Here is a 27,521-nt window from a genome sequence, read left to right as displayed (position 1 = left end):
ACACATGGTCAATACCATAGCAACAAAGTGCTGTGCATCCTAATGTAGAGTTATAGCGAGTAGTAAACAACACAGGATGTGCCAAAAATAAATCTGAATTTTATCAGCATTTAACCATTGAGGTCAAAATCAATTACACCTGAAGCAGCAAATGTTTTGAAATAAAAGCATATGCTGCCTGGAAATATGTTAAAAATTCACATAATTGTTTTCTGTGTCTTAACTTAAGTTTAGGTTTGTTGGAAATGCAATATTTAAACTTTTCTACTGTCAATCCAAATTTTTGTATTTTAATTCCCATTGCTAGTGTCTTATACATCTTCCACAAAAAGACAACCTACACAAATTCCAAAGAGAAAAAGATCACTTTTATTGATCAGTCTGCAGCTAAAAGTGTAGTTGTATCTTGAAATTTGTACCCTTATTATTAAGCTACTGTATAGACACAAAACATTCTACAATATTCTACCAATCCATCAAATTAACAAAAAGGCAGCCATGTGAAAGTTGTAACAACTAATATGACTATAAAGTAAAATCAATCATGGCATGACAGATGAGAGGCAGAGAAAAAGATAAGAATTTGGACAAGAATATAGTGATCACCCCCCACCCCACCCTTCGAAACCCTCTTACTCTATAAAACTGCAAGAAATGAAGTCTCATGCATGTCCTAATCTGTCTGTCACACATAAAAGAGGACATCAGTCATAATAAATGCAAACATAGAATACACAATTCAGATGTCCAAACCACTGAAAATCCTCTCAGAGGGATAAAGAAATAAAAACATGTAAAACAACTCATATTTACATCATTGTATAATACAGAATTCTACACAGCCCATTCCCTCTGTTATAAAACAACAGTGAAGTAAATGACATGGACAAATACAACATTACAGCCTTTATTAGCTCCAATAAGACTTTTGAGAAGGTCACTGAGCAAACAGACTGAACTCAAAGTCTTTTTGTTGTCTCACGTTTGTCAGATTGATTTCTAGCCCGAGATTTGTATTAGAACCAGGTTCCGTTCATTCTTTTAATACTAGATAACAATGTCCATGTGCTATAATTGGATTTAAATTGGTTTTAACACAGACCACACATTGCATTTTCGCCTGGTTTAATTGGTTCGGGCTGAAATTCAATCTGAAGACATTCGTCTACTGATTAAACAGCTGTTTAGCACACAAATATTTTACCTTAAAATGGAAAAAAAACAACAATTTCTTACATATAGTTTCAAGGTGAATGGTGAATAATTTTGATGGAATGTGATTTAGACAGGCAGTCGTATGCATTATATTGTTAAAATGAATGCAGATGTTTCTATTTACTGTAGCTAATTGTTACTAGGTGCTAGATGATGGGAGAGTCCCTGTGGACAAATACTCCTGAAACTGATCCAAAAATGATCTTGCACATAACTTCATGATAGTTCAATCAGTAGGCCTCCTCCTTTTTTTGCTCTGACAGCAAAATAACATCCAGCGTCGTTCAATGTTCACCGTCCCCATGGTTTCAGGTGGAGTAGTGATGAAATCAGCGGCTGGGGCCTCCATGAGAGTATCTGGCATAACCGTTCTCAGGATACAGAGAGAGCTCCTCTGTACTGCTGAGCCCATTGTTCAGCTCTGAAAAAGACAGCAAAATGATTAGTGATGCTGTAAAACCATGTTTCATAAATCTCACCTTTATTCTTTTCTTGATTTGAAGCACTGCTCTGTTAAGTAGCAACACTGGTGGTAAAATTTTAAGTTCAGGAACCCAAACCAAGAATATCAACAATTCTGTCTTTCTTTATCAAGGACTGAATCCCAATGTTCAGATTTCATAGCACTACAGCATAGACGAGGTCTGCTATCATTATCCGGAAACACTCAATACATTTTCATTGTTATGCAGATGATACTCAATTATATCTATCAATAAAGCCAAATGAAATTACCCAATTAACTAAACTACAAACATGCACTGAGGACATAAAGGCCTGGATGACCTGCAACTTCCTGTTATTAAACTCAGAAAAAACTGAAGTTATTGTGCTTGGTTCTAAACACCATAGAAACTCACTATCAAATGACATAACTACTCTGGATGGCATTACTCTGGCCTCCAGCACCACTGTAAGGAACCTAGGAGTTATATTTGATCAGGATCTGTCTTTAATTCCCACATAAAACAAATTTCAAGGACTGCCTTCTTTCATCTGTGTAATATTGCAAAAATTAGACATATCCTGTCTCAAAATGATGCTGAAAAACTAGTCCATGCATTTGTTACTTCTCGGCTGGACTACTGTAATTCATTATTATCAGGCTGTCCTAACAAGTCTCTAAAGACTCTCCAGCTGGTCCAGAATGCAGCTGCTCGTGTTCTGACAAAAACTAGAAAGAGAGATCATATTACGCCCATCTTGGCTTCACTGCATTGGCTTCCCGTAAAATTCAGAATAGAATTCAAAATCCTTCTCCTCACCTTCAAAGCTCTTAATGATCAGGCTCCATCAGATCTTAAAGAGCTGATAGTACCTTATGTACCTACTAGAACACTGCGCTCCCAGCATGCAGGTCTACTTGTGGTTCCTAGTATCTCTAAAAGTAGAACAGGAGGCAGAGCCTTCAGCTATCAGGCTCCTCTCCTGTGGAACCATCTTCCAGATTTGGTCCGGGGGGCAGACACCCTCTCTACATTTAAGAGTAGGCTTAAAACTTTCCTTTTTGATAAAGCTTATAGTTAGGGCTCTTAGAGCACTTAGCTTATGCTGCTATAGGCTTAGACTGCCAGGGGACTCCCATGATGCACTGAGCTCCTCTCTCCTTCTCCCTCTCTCTCTCTATCCATCCATCTATATCCATTAACATTCATGTTCTATTAATGCATTCAATAACCTAAACTTCTTCCCCGGAGTTGTCTGAGCTTTCTGGTCTCACAGGTAATCTGGGCCTCTAGCTTCATTGTTGATTTTCATTGTGCTTCTCTCCTTTATCCTTCCTTTCTCTCCTCTCCACCCCAACCGGTCGAGGCAGATGGCCGCCCACTCTGAATCTGGTTCTGAGGTTTCTTCCTGTTAAAAGGGAGTTTTTTCTTGCCACTGTTGCTCATGTGGGAATGTTGGGTCTCTTTAAAGTTAAAACCTGAAGAGTTCAGTTTAGAACCTGCTCTATGTGTAAAGTGCCTTGAGATAACTCTGTTGTGATTTGGTGCTATACAAATAAAGACTGATTGATTGATTGATTGATTGATTGATTGATTGATTGCTAGTGCTCAAGACTGTCCAAATCCACAATTCATCAAGCCCACAAGACGCCTCGAGTGGACTTTCTGCAGACTTCACCAGACCTTGCTTGGAAAATTACCCATAATCCTGCAGCAATAGGCTTTAAAATGAAACAAACAAACAAAAAAACCTAATCATTATTATCAAAATAAAAAAAACATAATAATAGGTTGTTTAAAATATTATCTTGTTGTGATGTAGTGAGTTATAGTGTAGGCTTCACACAGTATAACAGGCCTATAGGCTCAAAATGTGGATTTGTTTATGATAATCCACTAAAGTAGAGGGGCAAAGGTTTGTTTTTATCTGTCTACAATGTGAAGGCCATTCATTGAGGATTTAATGTGAATATAATATTAGCAGTATTCAGCAGTTCATGTAAAGAGAAAATCTCCCTGAGCATTCTGACCAGATGTGCTGAGTATAAAGCAGCAGAGCCGCACACATTAAAACCATTAAGAACTGTTCAGAAAAACAAAAAAACAATGTTTTGACATGGGTTACAAGGTGAGGAAGTTAAATTTATCTCAATGGAAGTATTTGAAGTCTTAAGTCCCATCTTAGAGCTATCTACCCCTGCAGACTTGACATGATGGAGGTGAAAACGTCACAGTACGTCCGACTGAAGTCTGTGATGACTCATTCCATATATCCAGAGGGTGGACATTTGGATTCAGCCTTTCTTTTCATCATGTCAGTGGATGTCAAGGACTTGGCTTGCGATGACAGAGTTTGAACACATAATACCTTTCGGAGCATGTATTTGCTGTCACTGTATGTGCCACCATTGCATATAAATAGCAGAAGTTGGTATTTGGCACTATAAAGCTTTAAAGGGATGTCACAAAAAACGGCCTGCCAGCCTATAAGCACTAAAAAGTGATATCTATTCACAGAAACATTCATAAAACAGCAAAAAATGAACCTGTAAAAATCAAAATCTAGCTTAAGCCAAAGCAAATACACAAATAAAATCTGCAGCCTCACAGCAAGCTGCCACCTGCTCCCTTCCCTATTCTATTTTAATTAAGCAGCGTCTGTTCCTTTACTTTTTCAGCCTCACCTACTACTACTCAGATTACCACAGGGTGAGCTAGACTGACACAAAGCTTTCAGAAGATATGGAACAACGATGAATTTCTGCTTACAATCACAATTTCCTCTGATCACACACACACACACACACACACACACACACACACACACACACGCAGCTACAAGTGCACCAATTTATACAGAATGTAATTTACTACAGAATAATTTTATGCTCCAAACCACAAGTTGACAGAGCAGTGACTCAGTGTTTGGTGCAGCTAACGACGCACACACACACCTGTTAAACTGTTAAACCAGCGATCTGCCCATGATCACAAAACCCTCAAAAACAGAACTGAGGCCCCAAAACACAAAATATTAGTATTATTAGTATAAGATGTCTGATAAATGAATAGAAACACTGGACTTAAATTAGTGATCTAATACACAAAAACACTGATAATGTTGGGAACCAGGTGTGTGTCAACTGCTGTATTCTAAAAACTGCATTTTTTCTTCCCTGTTTCTATCAATGCATCACACCAATAAACTGTGTAGCTGGCACATACAGCTGGCATTTGTATAATGTAGTATTGGATAAATATGCATCACTTCCACTATACTGTAACTATTCATGCTGGTAAAATCTAATGTCCAGCTTTGGCAGCCCCCAGTGGTCGTATTGTGAATTAAAACTTCTTGTTGTCAGGCTTCCTCACATCTGTATGTCCTTGTGAGAACCAGATGTGAACTCATTTGCCAGTTTACAACCTCACAGCTCCATGGCTGCATTATTTACACCTGGATTTTATTTTATTATTTTTTCATTTATTTTCAGACATGAATTGAAGTTAAAGTGGCACCTGAGAATATGAGCTTCTCCTTCATGATGTTAACGTCCCGACTGGTCCGACGCGTCACAGCGCTCAGCATAATCTGCTCTGGGTTATAGTTCTGCATCCCGCTCATCTTCCACCTGTTACAGCACACGCACACATGCAAATCACATACAGTACACATGGATGCACTGATTACAGCTGTGTCATTGAACCATTCACTCTTATGGTGATCTCTAGTTCTTTAAGGGCTTTTAAGCTACAGACAAACACATATTTAATAGAATGTACATTCATAAACAACAGGTAAACAAGTGGAAGAAAGGAAAGAATCGGCCTCAGGGTTGTTGGGCAGAAAAAGCACAAGGAGGACAAACAAGGAGGCAGAAACAAAGGCCAAGGCAGTCGCTGCAGTTACCTGATCATATGATAGCTGACAGATGCCAGGGGGCAGCGGAGGAAGGTTGCATGCAGATCAGGCAGAGCACAGGACAAAAGTAAGGATGTCAAAGGAGAAAGAGAGGAAAAAAGAGAAAGAGAGAGGACAGGAAGACAGTGAGAGGTTAGAGCGTGGAGGTGAAACATGGAACAATCCGGAAGACAAAAAGACACGAAGGAGAAAAAAAGGAAAAGAAAGAAAAGAGCAGAACGAAAAGTCAGTGAAGAAGCGGAATGGACAAAATACAAAGCTCAGCTCACGTCCAATCAAACGCTTGTGTTTTTGTGTTTTAAAAAAATGTTAATTTGGTCAATTTTATCAGGTGTCAGACAACATTTACATAATATAAGATTGAACAAATGAACTGAGAGCTATGAAATGTTAATGAGTCAAAGAAAAACACAGAATTTAGTTTATTTGTGCAGGACACTAAGCGTAAGTGTTCACTGAGCAGAAAAAAAACAAAAACAATATACAATATACAATATACAGCCACAAGAAGAAAAGTTTAGTTTAGTTTAGTTTATTTGGATCCCCATTAGCTGTTACCCAGGCAACAGCTACTCTTCCTGGGGTCCATGTTAAAATAAATACAACCAATTACAATTACAATATAACATAAATGAATACCTAAATAGAGTCTTACTTCATAGTGAAAAAAAAAATATATAATGATTTTTTAAGGGTCAGGTTTACCCATATTAGAAACATGTTTTCTCACTTAACTGCTCAATTTCAGTTTTTGAAGAACTCATTTCTAATATTGGCTCTAATAAAACATGTTCTGTTTGATAAACTAGAATAAAAGGTGAGACATGTTGCTACCAAATATAATCTTTTCAACCATAGCAGAAATGTTTATCTCAAAATCCGAAAAAATAAAACCATATATTTTTTTGCAATATGGGTAATCAGAGTCTTTAAAAATCCATGAATTGAACACTGTATGTTTCACAAATGATGTAACATGACGTAAATGTAATGTAATGTAAACCAAAGGTAACAAGCAGTTTTTGTGACAGATGTATGCAATGGTCACTGCCATTTATGCTGTGTGCTGTTGTATATCTGTGACTTTCAGCATCATCACAATCCAAACAATACTTACTTCTGGAAACAGAAAATCCCTATGACTATGGCCAAGGAGACTAGATCTGAGGCGATCCAGATGAAGCCGTAAGCGCTCTGGCTCTGCAAGACAAGAGAAAAAATATGAGTAGTTTCCAGCAGACACCACTGGAGGTCACCATCGACATGCGTGTCACCTAAAGCTAAAGTAACGCGAGGCCCTGACTGAGACAGAAAGCCTGCTGGACAGCTGCTTCTTCACTCAGATCTGCGCCCTTGTCTCAACCTGCCGGACTCTTTCCCAGGGTTCTGTTGTTCTCTAACGCCACGCTGAGCTAAAGTCTGCCGCTGAGCTCCCTCACATTTCTCTACATCCTTGCCCTCGAGTCTTGCTGGGCCCTCGTCAGTCTCTGTCCTCTCTCCTGCTGTCCTCTCGTCTCGTCTCTGACCTTGCCTGTGTGTGTTTGTTGAGTGACTGTGTGTGTTTGTGTGTGTGTGGTGCCAGATGAGAGAGAGATAGAACTAGAGAAAGAAGGAGGAGGAGGAGGAAAGCTGTTTACCATGAGCCAGATGGGGTAAGGCACCTTTTGGAGGACTTGGGGGGCATCAGAGGACACAGAAGGCACCCCACTACACCACATAATGGAGTAGAGCCAGGGCTCATTCACTGGGTAGACAGTCACACTCACATTATTGGCCAGATACTCCCTGAGGGACAAGAAAAAATACATGTCAAGACTGAAAAAAAGGGATTTTCCCTTTAACTCCTTAGCTCGTTTTACCTTTCTGATCATTCTGCAGTCATAAAATACAGCCAGAGAGAAAGAAAACACATTTCTCACAGAGGAGTGTTGAAGATAAGAGTAAATATCCACCAAATTTTCATGATGAAGTCAAACCAGCCCTTATACTTCTTCTCTTCCTGCTTTTTGGTCTCTATAAAGTCTTTCATCTAGTAGTGTGGATGCTTCCTCTTACTGTATTTCTCTGTAGCTGGCCTTGCTGTAGTGGAGGGTCAGGCTCGTGATCCCCCTGTGTTTCATCTCTGCTATTGACAGCTTCTCGTTTGCTGTCTGCTGAAAGCCTCGCACCCTCCCCCTGTCCGTGTCGGGGGTCCACGTCACCTGGCCAAAACACATTGGCACATGGAAAGACCACTGATCAGACAGAATGTGGCGTGGGCTTCGTAGGTAGAGAATGTTACAGTTTTACAGTAAAAAACAAAAGGTGCCACTTGTAGGAGTTAAATATTAATAAAGCAGTGTAATTGCAGTGTAACGTAAGTCCACATTTTCAATAACACATTCCACTTGTTGTTTAGGCTTTTTATTCATGTTTGACATTTCTTTTTGGTGTTTGAACACTTTGAAACACTGTATACAGATCAATATAGAGCTGCCAATCTTTATTTATGTACTCATTAATCACTGCAGTTACACAACTACAAGCAGCACCAATAATAATAATAAGTATTATTACGGAGGGACCTACAGTCCTCACCCTCTTCTGGGAGATCCCTGCTTTCTGCACAGCCCACAGCGTGTCCATGAACCAGCTCCGGTAGCGTGGGTGCTCTGCTGGAGGCTTGCGGATGTTGAGCATTGCCGAGCCGTTGGCCCGGGCCGCCAAACGCAACATTTCCACCAGACTGCAAACTGTCTGGTTGCCTATTCGGCCCCGATCCCTCGCCGACAGGCTCTCTACTGTCCAGTAGGGGTCACTCTAGAGGCGGAGGAGAGGAACAGAGAGGCAGATACTGGTTGTGAATGTACACTGTTGAACAGTTGATGCACACATTAAGAATATGTATCACATTTTGAAATTAAGCACAAACTTGCTTGTATATGATCATTTGTGTATTGCTGTGTCTTTTTGATTGTATTTTTGTCTTTGTATCACCATCTCCATTACAACCATCAACTTTGTTCTAATGTTTTGGTCACAAAGACTTAGGGATGATTATTTTTCTACTGTAATTATACATCTTAACCTGACAATACGGTCATTGTTATATGTTCATTATTGGATAACCAAATGTATCCACAAAACTTTATACCCACCATTTCTTATTTTTATTCAAAAGCCCTTGCATCTTACCCTGAAAATAATTTCACAGCTACATATGACAGAAAATGGTGAACGATGTGTTTCATTAAAGGGTGAAAATGCATTTTATATAGCTGATGGATTCTGCATGAACAAATCTATGTGAGTTGAGGTGATGTGGATTTCAATACCTCCAAAAACCAATGCCCCGCATTTAGAGAGCGTATCTCAGTCCAGTTGAAGAAAGAGGCATCTTCATGCTTTCTGGATGGAAAGACCTTACTAACATCTGTGGTTCTCCTCAAGGTGCGGTCTCGCATGAGGAAGGGAACCCCGTCCACACTAGAGGACAAAGTATGGTCAGAAAATGTCTTACTTCAGTAATGAATTAGTGCTTAACAAGTTAGGTTAATCTTATCTTTTCTACTATTTCTTACTTGCATACAAGCAAGCTATATCTCAGCTGTGGATGTGTGGATCTACTGTATAATGTACATATACAGTCAGCACTCTGAATTCATTAATTATAAATAAACCCCAGGATGAAATGTTGTTAATGTGTGTTTAATAACCTGAGAGTGACGTCAGCTTCCAGGGAGGTGGCTCCATGCTGCAGGGCTCGGTTAAAGGACACCATGGTGTTTTCTGGAGCCAGCTACAGCACAGAGGAGACGGAGAAGGAAGGATACAGTCAGTCACATCAGGAGGGAGCGACATAATTAAAAAAGAGTGTTTAAATAAAGAACTGTGATTTGTTGCGCATACGTTTGTGTGACATGATCAAAAGTGAGACTGAAAAGGCACACAGGTCTTTACCATGCTTATCTTCACACAGCATAGTTATATACCCATGGCTTTCATTTATGAATTCTTATAGGATATGTTTTTAAAAATTATTTTCATTATGTATCTATTCAGAATACCCAGAATAAATTCAAAGAGAGAAACAGCACAGCATAGGAGGTAAATTGCTTTGTATAAAATTGCTACATTGATGCAGTCCATTTTGTTACAGCTGTCTCTGAGACATCATCTGCCACACCCTCTACCTCCAATTCATGTCTCTCTATCCTATAGCCCTGAGTGGCTCTCTCCCTCTCTCTCCCTGCATGTGAGTGATTTTCTACAGCTGCACCTCATGTCTGTAATCAAGCATCAACAAATACTCAGCTTTGCCACTTCCACCCTGCCAGATTGTAGAGTCTGCTACCAGTTAGTGTTGCTACACTTCGAACCTCTTTGTTTTTTGCAAATTGCAATTGTGATTCAGCCTGTTACCTGCATCCTGACCCCTGTCTCACCTCCCATGCTGCCCCTCATTTGGTCAAGTCCAGCTGTTCTTCCTTTAGCCCTGCTGCTCTGCTCAGGAGCTTAGCACAACTCAAGGTGCAGCCCAAGTCTCTTAAACTGCATCTATGTTTCTTACTTTCCTCCCACAGTAGATGCATAGAGAGACGCATCAAAACCAAACAAGGAGAGAGGAAACGAGGCAATCTGTCTTTAGAGACACAAGACTTTCCTCTGAAGTGTCACGTGAAGCAACGTCTGTTTTTGATGACAGCTGCAGCTGATCACAGCTGGATCAGCTATCAGTCAGCTTCATCAGCTGAAGAGACTGTTGATGAAGTTTGTTTTTACACACATACACACTATGTTAATACTAATAAGCAGAAGTGTTTTGTCTCTGCAGCCTGTTCATAATATATATTATATTACCTGTTAGAGACCATTACATTTATTTATTATAGTTACCGTTATAATTACTGTAACCAATATGTGTGCAGATCAGCTACAACATACAATGCTGCTCACATGTTAGCTCATCAGTAATAATAATCTAATAATATAACAGTAGAACAGTGGTCATTCTGCATGCATAATGAGCATTTTTTAAAACTTTTGTCATTTTAATACACTTTTCTGATAATTCTTTTGAGCTTTAACCTCAATAAGATTTAAAAAATGGGGACTTGTGATTGCAATGGAGTATTTTTACGTAATGGATTTGAATACTTTCTCCGCCACAGACATGTATGAAAGAAACATTTGAAAAAATGGCAAGCAAGTGCAAGGTGGTCCAAAAACAAGAAGGTACAGTCCTCTGTGAGAGCAGAAGTTCATGTATGTTTAAGTGCAAATCTGCCAAGAAAGGACTTGTGGCTGCACCTCAGAGCTCTGCATCCTCCCTGACCTGTCTACTGTGCCACAGAGAATTGGGGCTCAAATTGGTCTGTTCAGCCACCTGTGCACTCACTAAAACCCAGCATAATGAGACATGCCATGGTCATCATCAACTATGATGGATGAAAAGGACAAAGTGTGTGTTTGTGTGTGTGATTGTGTGTGTGTGTGTGTGTGTGTGTGTGTGCTTTTAGAGGGCAGGAAAACACAGCTCTGAACATCACTGTACATTTGTTTATTGCTAGTCATCCCGAACAGTATTTGCTTGGCCAGCTGTGAAATGACAGTTCAGTGTGTTGTTGACTCTTATGCTCACAGAGCCTGTTAACAGCAGACCCGTGTACTGTGTGCTGTACACCACTCTGCTGTGAAAAATACAGTCCTCAGTCATGCACACAGTACTCAAAAATAGATATATCCATTTATCAACATTGTATGTTAACAGAAGAATTCTTAAGTGGAAGAATTCACCACAAAACATGTTAAAATATGTTTTTTTAACACTCATCCATCATACCAGAAGGCAATAAACACCTGGCAGGTCTAGGCTGTGTTGTGTTCTCCCCACAGAGCTGAAAATCCTCCATCTAAACAATTAACCGGATCAGACAGTGAAGTCTGGCGAAGCACCAACTCACCATAGGAGCTCCCCGTCGACCAATGATGTCTGGTCGATGTTTGAGGCTGTGGCGGTCCATGATGCAGGGACAGGTGAAAGTGAGTGGTACCAAATAGAGAGCCAGGAGGATGGTAATGTATGTCACCAACACCATCACTTGGAAATCTAAGAGGAAGGAGTAAGAGGTTTTTAAGAGTGGCTTTACTCATCCATCTCATTATCTCACTTGGAGTTTTGTCAGTGTTGGTCAGAACAATTGCTAATCTGTTTGGAGTATCAGAGGGTGGAACTTCCTCAAAGGTGAAAACAAATGGCTGATGCGGGGAAGTTCGAACAATAACAGGAAAGCACTGGAAAATCTATTTAGCAAAAGTAAACAAACACCTGAAATATCTTCATGTAGGTACTTAAATATGACAATGATAGGAACTTTATTTAAGATACAATCATAAACAGACTAAGATTCTACAGCAGGCATGTCTCACTATTCCATAAAGGGCCGTGTGGGTGTAGGTTTTTGTTCCAGCCAATCAAGACCACACGATTTGACAAATCAACTGTCTGAAGACTCAGAAGATCAGTTGATTAAATGAGTCAAGCCTGGTGTGCTTGGCTGGAATAAAAACCTGCAGCCACATGACCCTTTATGGAATAGTTTGGACGCCTCTGCACTACATGAATAGTCAGGGAAAGGTATTACTAATTATCCTTTCGGAGTGCTTGTACTAAGTTCAGTGTAATCCATCCAATAGTTGTCTGCAAACCAATAAAATATAGAAAATGTGTGCCTATATATGAAGTGGATATTGAGATATATTACTAAATAAGTATTACATTTAGTGAGCTGCAGCCACTAGAGGAAATGTAAGTAGATAACCAGTGTAAGTAGGATTCATCCTGTGGGGACCATGAATGTCTGTCCAAAATTTCACTGCAATCCAATAGTTGGTTGATATTTCACTTTCCACCAAAGTGGCGTTCTGACCAACTGACCAAGACACAGTGTCATGGCTAAAAAAGTCCTGATCAATCTTTATTAGTCAAAGATAAAGAGATACTGATACTGAAAGAAACTGTGAGCAGAAATTCAGCCCTGGTGACAATAGAGGGTCTTTAGCTACTTGAAATCCAAGTCACCACTTACTGGATCTCTCTCTGCGGACCACATATCCAGCTACCAACCAGCTGATAGCTGTGACTGTTGCCAGGGCTCCAATGTGCAGGAAAGGTGCTGTGGACTGGTAACAGAACATAAATATAGAACATGGGTGTTGATTAGTGGTTATTTATCCAAGAACACTATCCATAATACATTTTTGTAACCTAGAGATGACTAAGATTAACAATAATGTCAAAAATAAGCATGCAGTGCTATGATTAACACTCTTTCTCGGTGTATTACAAGGGAAATACAATCAGTAAGATAGTATACTGTTTTGATGATACAGTTGATTCATTAGAAAACTAAATAAAAAGACAGGAACATGAAAAGCAGTAAGCTTAAAGCAGTCATGTTATTTTGATTTTAGACTAACCTGCAGTGATACAAGTAGGATGTCCCACTCATCCCCCCATAGATCATCAACAGAGATGACACCAGAAATCGTGGTGAGTAGCGTAGCCAACACTCCGATCTGTTGAGACGAGACACACAATGAAGGCCTTATTTCAAATCATGTGTGGATCAAATGATATATCACAATTAGATGTAGTTCACCACACCTTGTGAACCCAGTAGAGGTTCAGCTGCTGGCCCAACGATATGTGGAAAAGTGCTAAAATCTGAAAAAGAAACAAGAATCAGTTTTTATATATTTTAATTGAGCAAAAGTTGGCAAATATTTTGAGGTCTGACAATAGTGTTACCATTAAGAATGTAATGTAGCTGAATCCCACGGTGGTGGATGCCAGGATAGGGATCGTCTCATCCCTCCATTCTCCAGAGCGGTTGTATACCGACCTGGAGGAGTATGAACAAGTAAGGGTTAATCTTTGATGATGGTAAAACTAATGAATTCTTATCTGTTCACAACCTCATCTGATTTAGTTCCAGCTTTATCAAACACGTTTTCATGAACAGCTTTTCCCTTACAGCCACCACAGTCACATGTTGGGTTGACTTACCAGTTGAAGTCGTTGAAATCATTTTGAGCCACCAACCAGAAGTAGGCCCAAAAGAGCAGCAGAAAGAAAGAACTGCACAAGATGATGAACCATGCACACTCCCACTGTAAAGACAAACATGTTCTTATTTGAGATTTCACACTGAGACTATTTCATATATATGTGAAGAGGCTGTTTCTCAAAAAAGAGCAAGGTCTGAGAAGAAGATTAAAGTTGCTATTCCAACTATATTACACCAACAATGGATCAAATGATCATACAGTAAGTGTCACGTGAAAGGTACCATTTGTAGTGACAAGCCTGCAGATAATTATTACTGGCTCTACTTCTTAGAGATCAATCAGTCTTCTTTTCTAAGTTTCTGTACGTGTTGCTTCTATTTTTTGTTCTGCTTCAATTCAAGATGTTGATCACTTCCTGTAATTCCCTCTAGACTCACACTTTCTCTTCCCTTGGTTTTGCACTTCTCCACCTGTCCACCAGATGCCCCCGGACTTTCTTGCCTGGTTCCCACACCCACTCCGTAATTATCTTCACCTGCCGCTCACTGTCTCACTAGCAGCTTATATACGGGTCCATAGCTCATCATTCACTGCTACGTCATCAGTGTTACAGTGGGTCTTTGTCTTCCAACCATCCAATTACTTGTTCCTGCTCCCATGTCCCTGCACCTGTTTCCGTGCCCTTGATTTCCCAGCCTGATTATCTGCAACCTGTGTTTTTGACCTAATGCCTGTTTATGACCTGGTTACTGCCTGCCTGACTTGCCCCTTTCAAACTTGTTTGCTTGTTGACTGTCTTCATGTTGCTTTGTCCTAGCCTGTTTTTTGGATTATGGTTCATTTAAGCATCTTTTCATTCAACCTCTGTATTGGTCTCTGCAATTGGGTCCTCCACCTGTTTTCCTGCTACACACTTGTAGTATATTTATAGTTCTGCACTGTATTTTATATGCAACATTTTATTATTTTATAGCAATTGAAAACAGTACTGTAATGTTAACATGGCTTCTCATTAGCTCATGTTTTAACCATTTCCTGTACGATATGTCTCCCGGTCTGCCATGTGGGGCAAAGGTGTAAAGGAGAGCTTGTCCATCACTCAAGGACTCTTTCCTTCAGTAGTTAACAGGATTAGGAGCTAATGCCATGTGAGGGGAGGTTTAAAGTATGATAGGCCAGTCAACATATCCTGTTGCGTATTGATCAGCTTTGCACCACACCGTGCCTGGACTCACCACTTCCAGTTGCTTATATAACAGGCATGGAGATAATTAGATGTGTGTGAAGGTAAAGAGCAATTGACTGAACTGTTGAAGCGGTTGGATTTACACAGAAAGGCTGTGAAAGGTGTCACTTTTAGCCAGGAGAGGAGAGGACATGCAAACAGTCTTTTAACCAGTAAAAACATGGTAGTAAAGGTGATGATATGACAAGGTATCAGGAGCTGTATTTAATTGGTTTAACAGCTACCACCTTGTAGATCAGGTGACTGTGCATGGCTATAAGGCACTGAGCCAAAGTCACATTGTCAATTTACCTCATGCACCACACAAGTGTGTCCTAGATACAACAGGTATTGATAGAAAAGTTGTTTCCCCTTGTGTTTTTTCTCATCATGTCAGACCTTAAAGACAGATGCCTGCTCCAGAGACGAGTTGTTTGGTAGATTAGGAATCCTGTTTGAGGCAGAGGGTCGCCCTTGGTGTCAGAGAAAGGTTGTGACCTACAGGTAAACTAATCCCTAGTGGAGAAAATCTCCTCGGGAAAGAAAATGGTGTTTAGAGGAAGCCTGTGACTCAGTCCAGGTTTTCTTTAAGAAAGACATTCAATTCTCATCTGCTTCTGTGGGATGAGTATTGAATGTCATCATACGAATGTCTGTGGGGCTAATCTGCCTCCACCAGCAGTGACTTGCTCTGATTAGATGTGGGCACTATGGACAAAATCTTGTATCTGAGCACATGCCATTCTAGGTAACAACAGAATTATGTTACTTTGTCATATCGCTCAACCACACCTGAACTTCAGTTACAGTACAAGAAAAATGTTTTATCCACATGAAGATCTACAAAATAGTTTCTCTGCTTGAGAAACAAAGTCTTGAAAAGTCATATCATCCCTTAAAGGCTCAGTGTTTAGGTTTTAGGGGGACTATTCATGTAAATCACCTTATAATAAGAATCCTGAGTTATCTTAGAATGAACCCTTTAGGGAGCAGGTCCCCTTCCATGGATGCCACTATGTTGCACCACCACGATCTGGCTCTGGAGTGGATTATTTTCGCATTTCTTGTGAGCATTTTATCATTCATCTGTATTATCTGACACTGTCTCTTGAGTCCTACATAGCCTTCACAGGTCCCTCCATCTCTCCAATTAGAACTGCTGGTACCCAAGTTCTGACAGCACTCATAAATCCTGATCTATGTGCTGACTTCACCATGATGAACCTTCTGTCCACTGCTGGACAGAATAGCCTATCAGACAAGGTCAGTGTCAGCTGAACATGGACACTGATAGAGCTGGTGGATATGGGTGTAATTCAAGATAAAAAAGGAAAGCAACTGAACAGTAATGCAGTATTTCCTTTCAATTATGGATTGATCTCTTTTCCAAGGCCAAAGTTAATCAAATCATTTCAGTTGATTTCCAACTCAACCCTCGCAAAAAAAATATTCAGCCTGATATCATTGAAGACTATAAAACCAGATATTTTGACCACTTCACGGTCGGTCAAGTTGTAACACTGACATACTGCAATTGCCTATTTACACATTCAGCAGTCATAGCATAACATTCACATTCATTTGGAGTCAGGTTTCTTTCCACCTAGCTGCAACATGTTCCACTTTCATCCCCAGCCAGTCACTTATGTTCTCTTTTTGAAGCAAAACATTGAAGTTGCAAGCTAAATAGAGCCTGAAAATGCTCTGCAGAGCTGAAGGGAACCATTAAGTTGGGTGATTTCTCACTATGAGTGAGTCATCGTGTTAAATGTAGTCACTTGATCCACTGTTAAAGAACCCCCTCCAGAAAAGATTTAGAGATATATGCAAATATAAAAATACTTTGAATAATAATTTGTGTGATATGGTTTTTCCACACATACAATTCTTGTTAAAATCCTTAAAATGACATCTACTGGAAACTATGAATATGCTACTATCTATTTCATTTTGAAAGTTGTCCAGCTCAACACAAGATGTCTCCTACTGTAAAGTCCATTCTCAGTGTTTAAGGACTGGAGGCTTTAAGTTTCCATATCACACTTGTGTAAGTTGAATATTGGACCAGGATTGGCTCCAAACAATTTGTGATGTCACAAATCATACTTGTAGGCCCACCCCTTAAAATTTGATTTTCAATGAGCTCAGAGAAACGTTCTACTTTCATGAGATTAACGTAACTCTGCACATACATCATTCTGCACAATGGAGCTCAAAAAGCGAAGTGTAGGAACAAGAAGAAAAACACATTTTTCAGTGGAGGGGGAATTTAATATATAAAGTGCAGCTTTAAAATGTTATGCACACAAATTGTTAATGTCCTCTATCTTCTTGGAGTAACTAATGTTGCTGTTGGCCACACTGCTTAAGTGCAGAGTTGGGACAATCCAAAATGACTAAGTGAGAGAAGCAGAGGTTCAGATGACACTGATGATGTCTGAGGAACATTAAGCCTGAAACAAGACGAAGCACTGAGACTGATATCCATTGTGGATTGAAACACTGAAATTGTTTAATAATGAAATCAGTCAACAGAGTAAACAGACAGCATTTCAGAGCATGAATGTTAACTTCTCTGCTTATGTGCGCGTGTCGTTTGTGTGTCTGCATGGTGCTTTGTAAATGGAGACAGAGTCGAGAGGGGCAGCTGTGTGCTGTGAGTCTTTTTTACTCTTGGTCAACACATAATCAGTGCCTGCTTCAAACATTCAGTAAATGGACTGATTTATGGCCGAGCCATTGGCTCTTTGTGATAAAGACGACATCCAGCAGGAGTTAGCTGTGGCTGCCCAGTGGGTAACTAACACAGCTGGGTGTCTGGCTCGGCTTTACACATCCAGACACAACACTGATTCTGTCTGGATTATTTTCACCAGTAACTTGGTTCCTTAGGAATTCATAAGATAAAAATAAGATGACATAAATATCTATAGGAAACAATGTTTTTAATTTAAATTATAGGTTCACAATCACATATTTAACAATCTTAACAGTCTTAAAACAATACTCACATGCCAACAATGTGTGTACACTGAAATAGTGTTGAGTCATGGTAATTGTTCCTCCTGGTCATACTGGCAGCACATAGATTAGTACCAAATTCCATCTTTGTGCTTTGACTGATAGTGTTTCTAAATTAGTAACATAAAGAGGTAAAGGAGAGGATTTCATTTTCATTTCAAGTATAATAACTACTTTTGAACTCGAGTTGTTATCTAAATCAACAGGGTTATTTTTCAGATGGTAGCTGAGATTCCGCAGACCCATTCAACCCCCCCCAATGCTAATGTTGAGTGAATTTTTCAGTCATTTAGCATCAAATAGCTTTACTGAATTGGGTTACTGTTGTTGCCGTTCACAAAGCCTGACCTATTTTCTGTGCTTTCAGAACCACAAAATGGAAACGGTTCATTTATTCCTGAGGTGCGATCATGTTTCAGTGCAGCCTCAGCAGGATTGTGTAGTGTCATTACGGCTCTCTGTTATGCTCTGCTGTACATTGTGTACAGTGAACCAGTGGCCACAATTTCTCCACTGGATCTACTTTCTTTACATAAACACTTATCTACTGGATCCCTGTCAATATCCACAGCAAATATGAAAATACACAGATGAATCGCTGTTTTGACTACCTTTGTTCTTCAGCCAAAGGTAAACAGGGCGTACACACACAGTTTTGGTGACACTGCAGCTTATACTGTGAAACGATGTCTGTTTTGAGGACTGATGACTGTAAGGATGCACTGTAAGTACTGTGGCTGAAGCATCTATGATCCACTTAATAACTGTTATTATTCCTCAATACAACTATCTTAAGTGTGATAATCAGTTGGATATGTCTCTCAGGTTCAGCTTTCTTTTGAGTAATACATCTTTTCACTGCAGGGCTACAGTTAAGGCTTGTTCCAGCCTATTGGAGGAAGAGTATTTAAGCATGACTGACATAACACTGACCAACATAGATACTGTGTATAAATGGGAGATAAGACTGGGTATCAAATCTCAGTACTTTTTTTTGGTACAGATTGTAATGTGACTACTGAGATTTAAGCACTGAAGATCAGATAAATGTTATTTTATTTAGGCTATTTATCATTACACTGCTTACATTTAGGCCACATCTAACATTGTGACCTTTGGCCTCTTTTTTTTTAATGATAGAAAAGGGTCTTGTAGAAAAAACATCTGGGGTCATCTTGTGGTAGAAAAAAATATATTGACACAGACACTTAAACATGTAGCTAAACTCAGATAGATTGCTATCATTAACCTGTATTTTTGTTTATTTTATCTGATGATGTCATTTTATCTGCAGATCAGCAGCATGGTAATAAAAGCTGATTAACATAGCTTGTATTTATCAACAACAATCACATTTTTAGACTTTAAACACTGAAAAATATCTATATAAGAACAACTGTATCATGCATTAAAACACAGTAGGTCTAATGCATTAATGCAAAGTATTTGTAATGCCAGTAATGGTCTATATAGGATATTGAGCAAATAATACTTAAAATGTATTGATTATCACTATCCATACTTGATGATCAGTGGTGTTATCTTACCTTGGAGCTGTCGTCTTGGGAACGCTGGTAGCGTTTCCAGCGGCAACCATAGATCCCAGTGACAAAGGACACAAACACCTGCTTCTCATAGACCTGTAAGGGTTGGTGTTTCACCATGCTCCTTCAGCCTCAACGCGCCACCAGTCTGTTAACATCCCACACAGGACTGGGAACCCTGAAGAAGAACCAACGTGTTACTAAACAGTGAAAGTTTTCAAACATTTTTGTCAGTCTTTGTACATACAATTACAATTTTTATCAACATTGTCATGTCACGTCATGCTGCCTGAGGCATATTTTCACAAAACAAGGTGAATATGTTGACAGCACTGAGTTTGTTTGGAGTAACAACACCTGTAGAAGGAAGTCAACAACACTATTCCATAGTGAGTCATGTCTGGGACAGACATAATAATATAGTATATGCTTGACAGTCACTGAGTCAACCTTTAACCCTTTAAGTGTGACTGTGGTATAGAGGAAAACAGCACTAATAAGCAACAGTTAGGAATATGACAGCAAAGCAGAAAACAGTCACACATTACTTACTTTACCTATTTATTTGACCAGATCCAGTAAATCAGATCAGTAAAAAAAAAAGAAAAGGGAAAGAGTTAGACTGTATTGTCCTCACAGTCCTACCTCAGAGAAAAGCTGGTTGCCTCGGTGGCAGGTAAAAATGTCTTGGCACAGAGAACGTTGTTTTTCATGGCTCCCTGGAAGAGATGGTGCTGTGCCTTGTCTCTTTTGTCTCTCTGGATCCTTTATTACTAAAATTCTTGTTTTACTTTTTCTCTTTACTTCTATTTTAGTACTTTAGTTTTTTTTAGACAGGATAATACATAGTTTAAGCTCATGTAACCTACAGTATGTGCTATTTACAGTCTAAGATCTAAAAATAAAGCTGCACACTGGGAAAGTTCCCAATGTACGCACCTGACCTTGAGAGGTTTGTTTAGAGCCCATAATGACTCTGGTGATCCTCTGACTTACCATCAATTTGCCTAAAATGTACTACTGCTTAATATTTTAAACTGCTAATCTTACCATTAAGAGTAGGACTTTATAATTTTATCCCTGACAAAGTCTGATATATTGTGTTTTAATAAACTTAAACCTGAACTAAAATGTACTTTGATTTATGACCACATACTCCCAAAACTAAAACCAAAGAAATGACCACAACACCAAATGGACGGTGTTTAGTGCTAATTTAAGCTAAGAGGCTAAACTAAGATGTTGAACTTGGTAAATACTACATGCTAAACATCAGCATGTCATCATTGTAAATGTGAGCATGTTGGCATTCTGATGATAGCATTTAGCTAAAAACAACACTGTGCATAAGTGCATCCTCACAGAGCTGCTAGTGTGACTGGAAACTCTTGGCCAATAGTTTTAAAGGACCAGTACTGTATGTGGGTGACTTTGCAGACTGCAACAAAGTGAAAACCCACTCCCTTGCCTTTCCAATTGTGTAGGAGAACCTGCAGTGGCCATGAAAGTCACGAAAAAATGCTAAAGACCCTGTCTATATCCAGTGTTTCATTTGACCATTCTGGGCTACTGTAGAAACATGCCTGTGCAACATGGCAGCCTCTGTGGAAGAGGACCCACTTCCTTTTTATATATGAAGAGCTGATTGCAAGCTAACGAAAACACACAATTCTTATTTATTCTTACTTATTAATATTATATTCTACTTCTGCCATGTCTGTTCTGCTAGATTCCAGTAAATTCTACACACTGCACCTTTAAGACAATGCTACTGCTCGCCTTAACATCCACCAATAGGATGAATGACCTTGTGCTCTCTTTCCAGGTTTACTTTTGACTGAGCTGCTCTCAGTTTGCTCCTTGTCCCAGGTTGGGTGCACTTTGTCTGTATATGAAAAGCCAATTTGTTATTCCATTTATTGATTCGTCAACTTGTGAGTGCTCCCAACTGGCTGACCGATTGAGCCACTGATGACCAGTACAGAGTGTCCAGAGTGTGCAGTGTGCAAGTGACCAAGAAGTGGAAGAAATAGAACAGAACTACATTCCTTTACACCCAACTGCACAATGTGGTGTTCAATTGCAATTTGGCTTTCACACTGGTCAGCTACAGAATCCTTTTATCTTTATCTTTTTTCTTGCTGGAATCATTCCTCCTGTTCATACAGACCATTAGAAGATCCCTTCATGATGCACTTCATACTGCACAGTGATAAAGGACAAAATCCACAGTCCTCCATCTCTCTTTTTGTTACTATACTTCCATGACAACTCAACAGGGAAACACTAAGAGGGAAATGAATGCATAAGACTGTAAATGTGGCACTTGATATGACTAATTTAGACTGCTGAAGCCTCAGCTTTTAAATGTATTTTAGCATGAAATGACAAATTAAAATTTTGGACACACTGGTCAATAATGTTTTTTTTACTTTAAAATGAGCCCTCTGTATCTACCTAGGGAGCAAGTCCTCTTCCACGGAGTCGCCATGATGCACTGTTATGTTTCTACAGTAGCCCAAAAGGGACAAACCAAACACGACTATACTCTATAGATGGCCTTTCATGTTTTTCGCACCCACTGTAAGTTCTCCTACATGCTTGGAAAGGGAGAGGGAGAAGACCACTTTTTTTTTGCCAGGTTGCAAAATCATGACCCACCCCTCTTTGCCTCTGATTGGCTAGTACTCGTTGCCTTTGTTGGTTGGGTTGCTTAGGTTTAGGCATGCGGAATGAGATTGGTTAGGGTAAGAGTATGAATATCAGGGTAAACCAATCAGAGACAAAGTAGGGAAAAATATTGAGAGGGAGAGGGGAATTTAGTTTGTTGCAACCTGCAACCTCACCACTAGATGACACTAATTCCTATACACTGGTCTTTTAAAAGACATCACCTTTGGAGAGATTTGATCAGCAGGGCCCCCTGGAGAGTGCCTCAAGGAGTATTGGTTAATTCCCACTGAGGGACATCTGTGAGTGTCACTAGTAACAATCGTCTGACCCCCAAGCGTTTTACCTAAATGACAAGAAAAGAGGGATGAAGCATGCACCCTTATGGCTGGAGTTAGACGACAATGCCACTGTGTCAGATAAACCAGGCCTTCTTATTCATTTCAATGAGACTGCTGCGTTGGTACAGCAGATAATCGGAGCAAATTAACAAGGTAATCCCTGATACTCATATCAACAATGAAAACAAGCCATTTGGTGCTGTCAATACCACCATTACCACAGTGAATTCCAAGGTCCATGTGTATAGATTTTCACAAAAGAAAAACACTCACCATCTAAATTGAAGATAAATAAGCTGAGATTTAAAAAAAGAAAAAAAAGATGATCTTTTTGAAAAAAGAGGGCAATAAATGCCCATTTCAACGACAGATAAAGGCCTATTTCCTTGTCAACAGTCCTAAAAAAATAAACCGCTCCTCTGTCCTTATCTCTGAGTAGAGAAATTACAACATGACCGAATGGCCAGGCTAAGTCTGTGTCTAGCTGTGTTTGTGTACAGCTAATACTCCACGTCATCTCAAGATTTTCAAAGATTCAAAGCACATAAAAAGCTAACCACTGATCTGCTGGTGGTGCTAGAGGAAATGTCAGTCATTAGCAGCTATCGTCCTGGGACCTTTAACATCTGTAGCAAATGTCACAGCAAGCCATTCTATAATTATATTAACTCTCAAATATAAATGTCAGTCTTCATCAAAGCAATTGAGGCTTTATCCCCTGAGGACCATGAATGTCATAGCAATCCATCTGACAGTTGTTGAGATGATTCAGTCTGGACCAAAGTTGTAGAAAACCAGGCCACCATTGATATTCCTAGAGCCAAATGCCTACCGTGGCTAAAAATGCCATTATGCCCTGTAAATGTGTGTGGCAGGATTGATTTAAAATGATAATTCTGACCAATATTTGACTAACATCCTTATCTCCAGTTGGTTGGTATGGACACTTTGGCAGCAAAGCTTCCTGTGTGATCAAACTGGGCTTGAGTTGGGACATTTTGCCTGCAAATCTTAAGAAAAACAAGTGCCCACCTAACCCATCTTTAAAGAAATTTCTATGACTTCAGCAATAGTGTGCTGGAGCTCCATGACAACCCCCACTTGTGCCTCCCTCTTAAGGATACTTACTCTCTGATATAAATAGCCAAACTCACATTAAAACCTTTAAAAGAATGACAAAATCCCATCTAACTGCATGCCATCTGGCTCAGTTATGTACACCATGGTTGCTTTAAAAGGGCTACAATACAAATTTGTCGGGTATTGTGTGTCACATGCTTGAGCTGTGTATCCTATTCAAGGTTTTTCTTTTTTTTCTGGGGGTGAGTGTGAACATTTGTCTACCATTCACTTGCTAACCTAAATCTATATAACAGTCTTCAAAAGGGGGAAATTGTTTTGCATCCACCTTGCAGATCTGCATGCTTTCACTGTTGACTGCTTATTATATGGGAACTCCCAAGCCTGAGGGAGCCTTTTGGTGCATTCAGGGGACTTGGCAGATTCCCAGCATTCAAATCCAGATCCCGTCCTCGAACAAGGGCCAACTGGAGCTGAAATCACAGGGGCCTGATTCCAGCCAGGTTGGCCTATTGTGTCTCTGTTGCTTCCTAGCATGGTGTGATCATCACACTGTGTTTGCATCATAAAGTAAATTATAGTCAGTCACTCAAGGGTAACACACCTCAATCCCCTGTTAATTGTTCAGGCAGTTAACTGAAAATAATCTTACATAAATGATGTCTTGTCTGTTTTGAGTAAAAGGATGCAGTTAGGATCCTTTCCTCTTCAAGTATTCACCTGTATGTCTTTCTTTTCCTTTAGGCTTAAGCTGGACTAAAGGAAATAAGGTTGATCTACTCAGAAGTTGCTCCATTATCTCGAGAAAAGGTCAAAGTTTTCTCAAGAGGTACAACTGTTTCTGTCTGACATAGGAGTTAATTTCACGATATTCAGATCAGATGTTTTTGATGGAGTGAAGCTGTGGGGGGAACAAAGGCCATGCTTTTTGACAACATAAAACATCTTCAAAAGAATCCAGGGAAACATGCAACTGTTATTGGAAAATGGCAGCCAAAGTATTCCTGGATCCTGAACTTCCATCAACACTCAGTGGAAAAGATGAATGTGCAAATCAAAATGTGTGCCTGCGGTTACGTCTGAAGCAATGTGTCCAACACATGCTCTGTTTACAGTGTAACCACCAAGGGCAAGCACACACACAGACACACTAGGCACAAAAAGCCTTTGACCTCACAAGTTTGATTAACCGACATTTACCTGATGAAAATACAGCTCAGCAGTGTTTTTACCAGTTAATGTCCTTGTTTTCGTGGTTTATGGAATTTGCTACAGTAAACAGAGTGTAATGAGTCAGCAGTGTTGGCTGGTTTTGTTGGTGTTCTTACAGTAGCAGGAGCTGCACTGTTGATTAGACTCTCAGGTCTAATGTGCTATTAATTTTTAATGTATTTTCTATTGTTTCCTTTAGCTTCTGTTACAAACTGAAGACAGTACAGTCTATCTCCTGCTTTAGAACATGAGGACAGGTCTGATAAATGTACGTTTTAATTGTAATTGTTGCATTTACATTTGCATGATAGCTCCAATTATTACTCTAATTTAACCACATTCATCTCTTCCAGTGTCTCACTGCTGTGTTTTTTGTTGGCTTGTCATTCAGCTGGTCTCATGCCAGTTTTCTCTAATGAACCTGACATTTACCTAAGAGCACTTTACTACTCTCTTCACTTCCTTGCCATCTTTTAGAAGTAACCTGGTTACTGTTAGCACCCCTCTGAGGCTGCGGGAAGTTTGCAGTGTCAAAGTTGTCAGTGGAGTTGGACTCCATGTGCTCATTGAATAATAATACAATAATCCACTAAGTCTCAGCCGACCAATTGCCACAGAGCCTCTGCCATATCTATCTATTATTAGCCCTTTATCTCGGTCACTGTCGCCTCTTTCCAGGCTTCCATCGTTCACTCCTTCATGAAAATTATATATGCATGCATTAATAATATCCTTAATCTTTTAGTGGATTAAGCCAAAAATAGAGTTTCCATTAGTGCCACGCGCTCATTATCCACACACAGGGAGGAGTATAGGGGCACAGACTGGAAACAAAGCTGCAGCTGAAGCCAACAGGTTTGTTTCTGCATATTCCAATATTTCCCAGCATCCATTGGGTGCTCAGAAGACCAAGGGACCCCACTTAAGTGTTACCCCATTCTCTCAGCTCTGCACATCATCAGCCAAGCAGCACCTGCCACTTGTGAGGCAGTCACTGATTCATTAAAGATGATTTAAGTCTGACAGTTTAATGTAAGTGATGCTGCAGGGAGGCTGGGATACTGATAGAGATGAGAATTGGTAGTCAGATATGTCTTGTACTAATCAGATTTGGAAGGACAAAAGGACAGACCAATGTAATTAAAGCTTGATTAATTCGCTCTGTGAAGATGATGACGTCTAACCTTACAAGGCAGCTGGATTCGCAAGATCGTGACATCACGAGATCACGCAAGAATCAATCTTGTCAGGCTTCAAGTTAGAGCCAGTGGTGGTTCGGACCAATTAGCGTGGGGAATCCAGCTGCCTCACAACATACAGATGGTGATAGACAGATGGTTCATCCAATCAACTTCAAGTATTTCTTGAAAGTCCTTTTTCCAAACAGTTTACATGGACAACTTCTCAGATGATTCTGTGTAACAAACCATCTGGTGCATTAGGTTAGATGATGTCACCATTTGGTTGTCAAAGGCCCTTCCCATGTTTTTCAGCCTTTACATGCCTTCATATTCACTAAAGAAATTATATATGGAGACAACTGCTAATTACATGCTGTACGAAAAGGCCATCCATACTTTATCTTTAACTTTAACAGCAACCTTTAATTAACAACCTGTTCAGTATATTACCATGTCAGAATAAGGCTCCAGTGGTTACATGCCTGATGGGAAATGATGTCAGGTCAGAATAAAGCAGGTCAGTGTGTGTGTTCATGTAACAATGTCTTATTATTATGTACTTCCAAATATTGTCATTGCTTTTCTTTGTGTTTGTACCAAAATAAGGCTCCAACTAACAATTACTTTAATTATTGATCAATCTATTTGATATTTTCTCGATTAACCAATGAGTTGTTTGGTCTATAAACTGTCAGAAAATGGTGAAAAATTCCAATCACTGTTACCCAAAGCCAAATATGATGTCCTCATATGTCCCAACCAACAGTCCACAACCAACAATAGTCAGTTTACTTTAGTGTCATAGAAGACTACATTCACAAGGAAACATTCACACCAACCAAATCAGCATTGATTATTAAAATAGATATAATTAATAAAATAGGTGCCAACTAATAGAATTAATAGATTATTCGACTAATCATTGAAGCTCCAAAATCAAGATAACGCAGCATCATCATAGAAAATGATGCTCTTAATTCTCATTTTAGTTATCTCCATTAACTTCTTCACATTTATTACATTGTATCTGTTTGTGCTTGTGGAAGAAAATAGAGTAGAGTTATATTTGGTGGTGCTGCTGGTTGTGCCACTTTATACATCTATGAAAGCAGGTTTTGGAAGATCTCATCCAAATGATTCAATTGTAACAACATCGATTAAAGCAGATGAAACAACTGTCTGATTCTAATTCCATCAAACTGAACGCAAAACATAACAGTGCGGACCAAGTGACAGTAACTGAGATTATATGAAGATAATCCGATGAAGTGCGCACAGGACACTTACCTTACCTCCACGACAGCCTTTTTTCTCCTGGTCACTGTTGAAAAACGTCCGAAGCTCTCTCGGTTAATCAGTTATTTCCATGGATGTTGACATAATGTCGTGACTTGTTGTACAGTTGGACTTTACGGATTCATATGATCAGTCTTTAAAGTTATTTCCAGCTGCAGTGTGAGACAAACCGATGGCACACATGAGACTACAGTGAAAGAGCAGAAGAGCGCACACCTGTTGTAACGCAGCGGGAATAATACTGAAAACCTGAATATATATTCAATACACTCAATACTTTCCAGGATAGTTTCTCCTCTGCGTAAAGACGCACTTCCAG

At 39.6% G+C, this 27,521-nt stretch overlaps 1 protein-coding gene across 3 annotated transcripts; it reads right to left on the bottom strand.

The window, feature by feature from the left end:
* On the bottom strand, positions 1-27,521 carry gdpd5a (glycerophosphodiester phosphodiesterase domain containing 5a). Of its 3 annotated transcripts, none has more exons than XM_053331750.1 (16): positions 27,194-27,521; positions 19,426-19,600; positions 13,631-13,734; positions 13,373-13,466; positions 13,229-13,288; positions 13,042-13,140; positions 12,651-12,744; positions 11,526-11,671; positions 9,279-9,361; positions 8,898-9,048; positions 8,161-8,382; positions 7,639-7,784; positions 7,221-7,368; positions 6,701-6,783; positions 5,181-5,293; positions 1-1,636 (listed from the first exon to the last, which is right to left on the bottom strand). In XM_053331750.1, the coding sequence occupies exons 2-16, from the start codon at positions 19,540-19,542 to the stop codon at positions 1,545-1,547; spliced, it is 1,752 nt and encodes a 583-aa protein (XP_053187725.1). In that variant the 5' UTR covers positions 19,543-19,600; positions 27,194-27,521; the 3' UTR covers positions 1-1,544. The 3 variants fall into 3 exon arrangements, with proteins under 3 accessions (XP_053187725.1, XP_053187724.1, XP_053187723.1); XM_053331749.1 differs by lacking the exon at positions 27,194-27,521 and adding an exon at positions 22,317-22,389 and having other exon boundaries at positions 8,152-8,382; XM_053331748.1 differs by having other exon boundaries at positions 2-1,636; positions 8,152-8,382.

This window comes from Scomber japonicus, chromosome 13 (genome assembly GCF_027409825.1).
Source record: "Scomber japonicus isolate fScoJap1 chromosome 13, fScoJap1.pri, whole genome shotgun sequence".
In the NCBI taxonomy this organism is placed as follows: Eukaryota; Metazoa; Chordata; class Actinopteri; order Scombriformes; family Scombridae; genus Scomber; species Scomber japonicus.
Note: the sequence above shows the minus strand (reverse complement) of the source record. Positions and strands in the feature narration are given on the sequence as shown.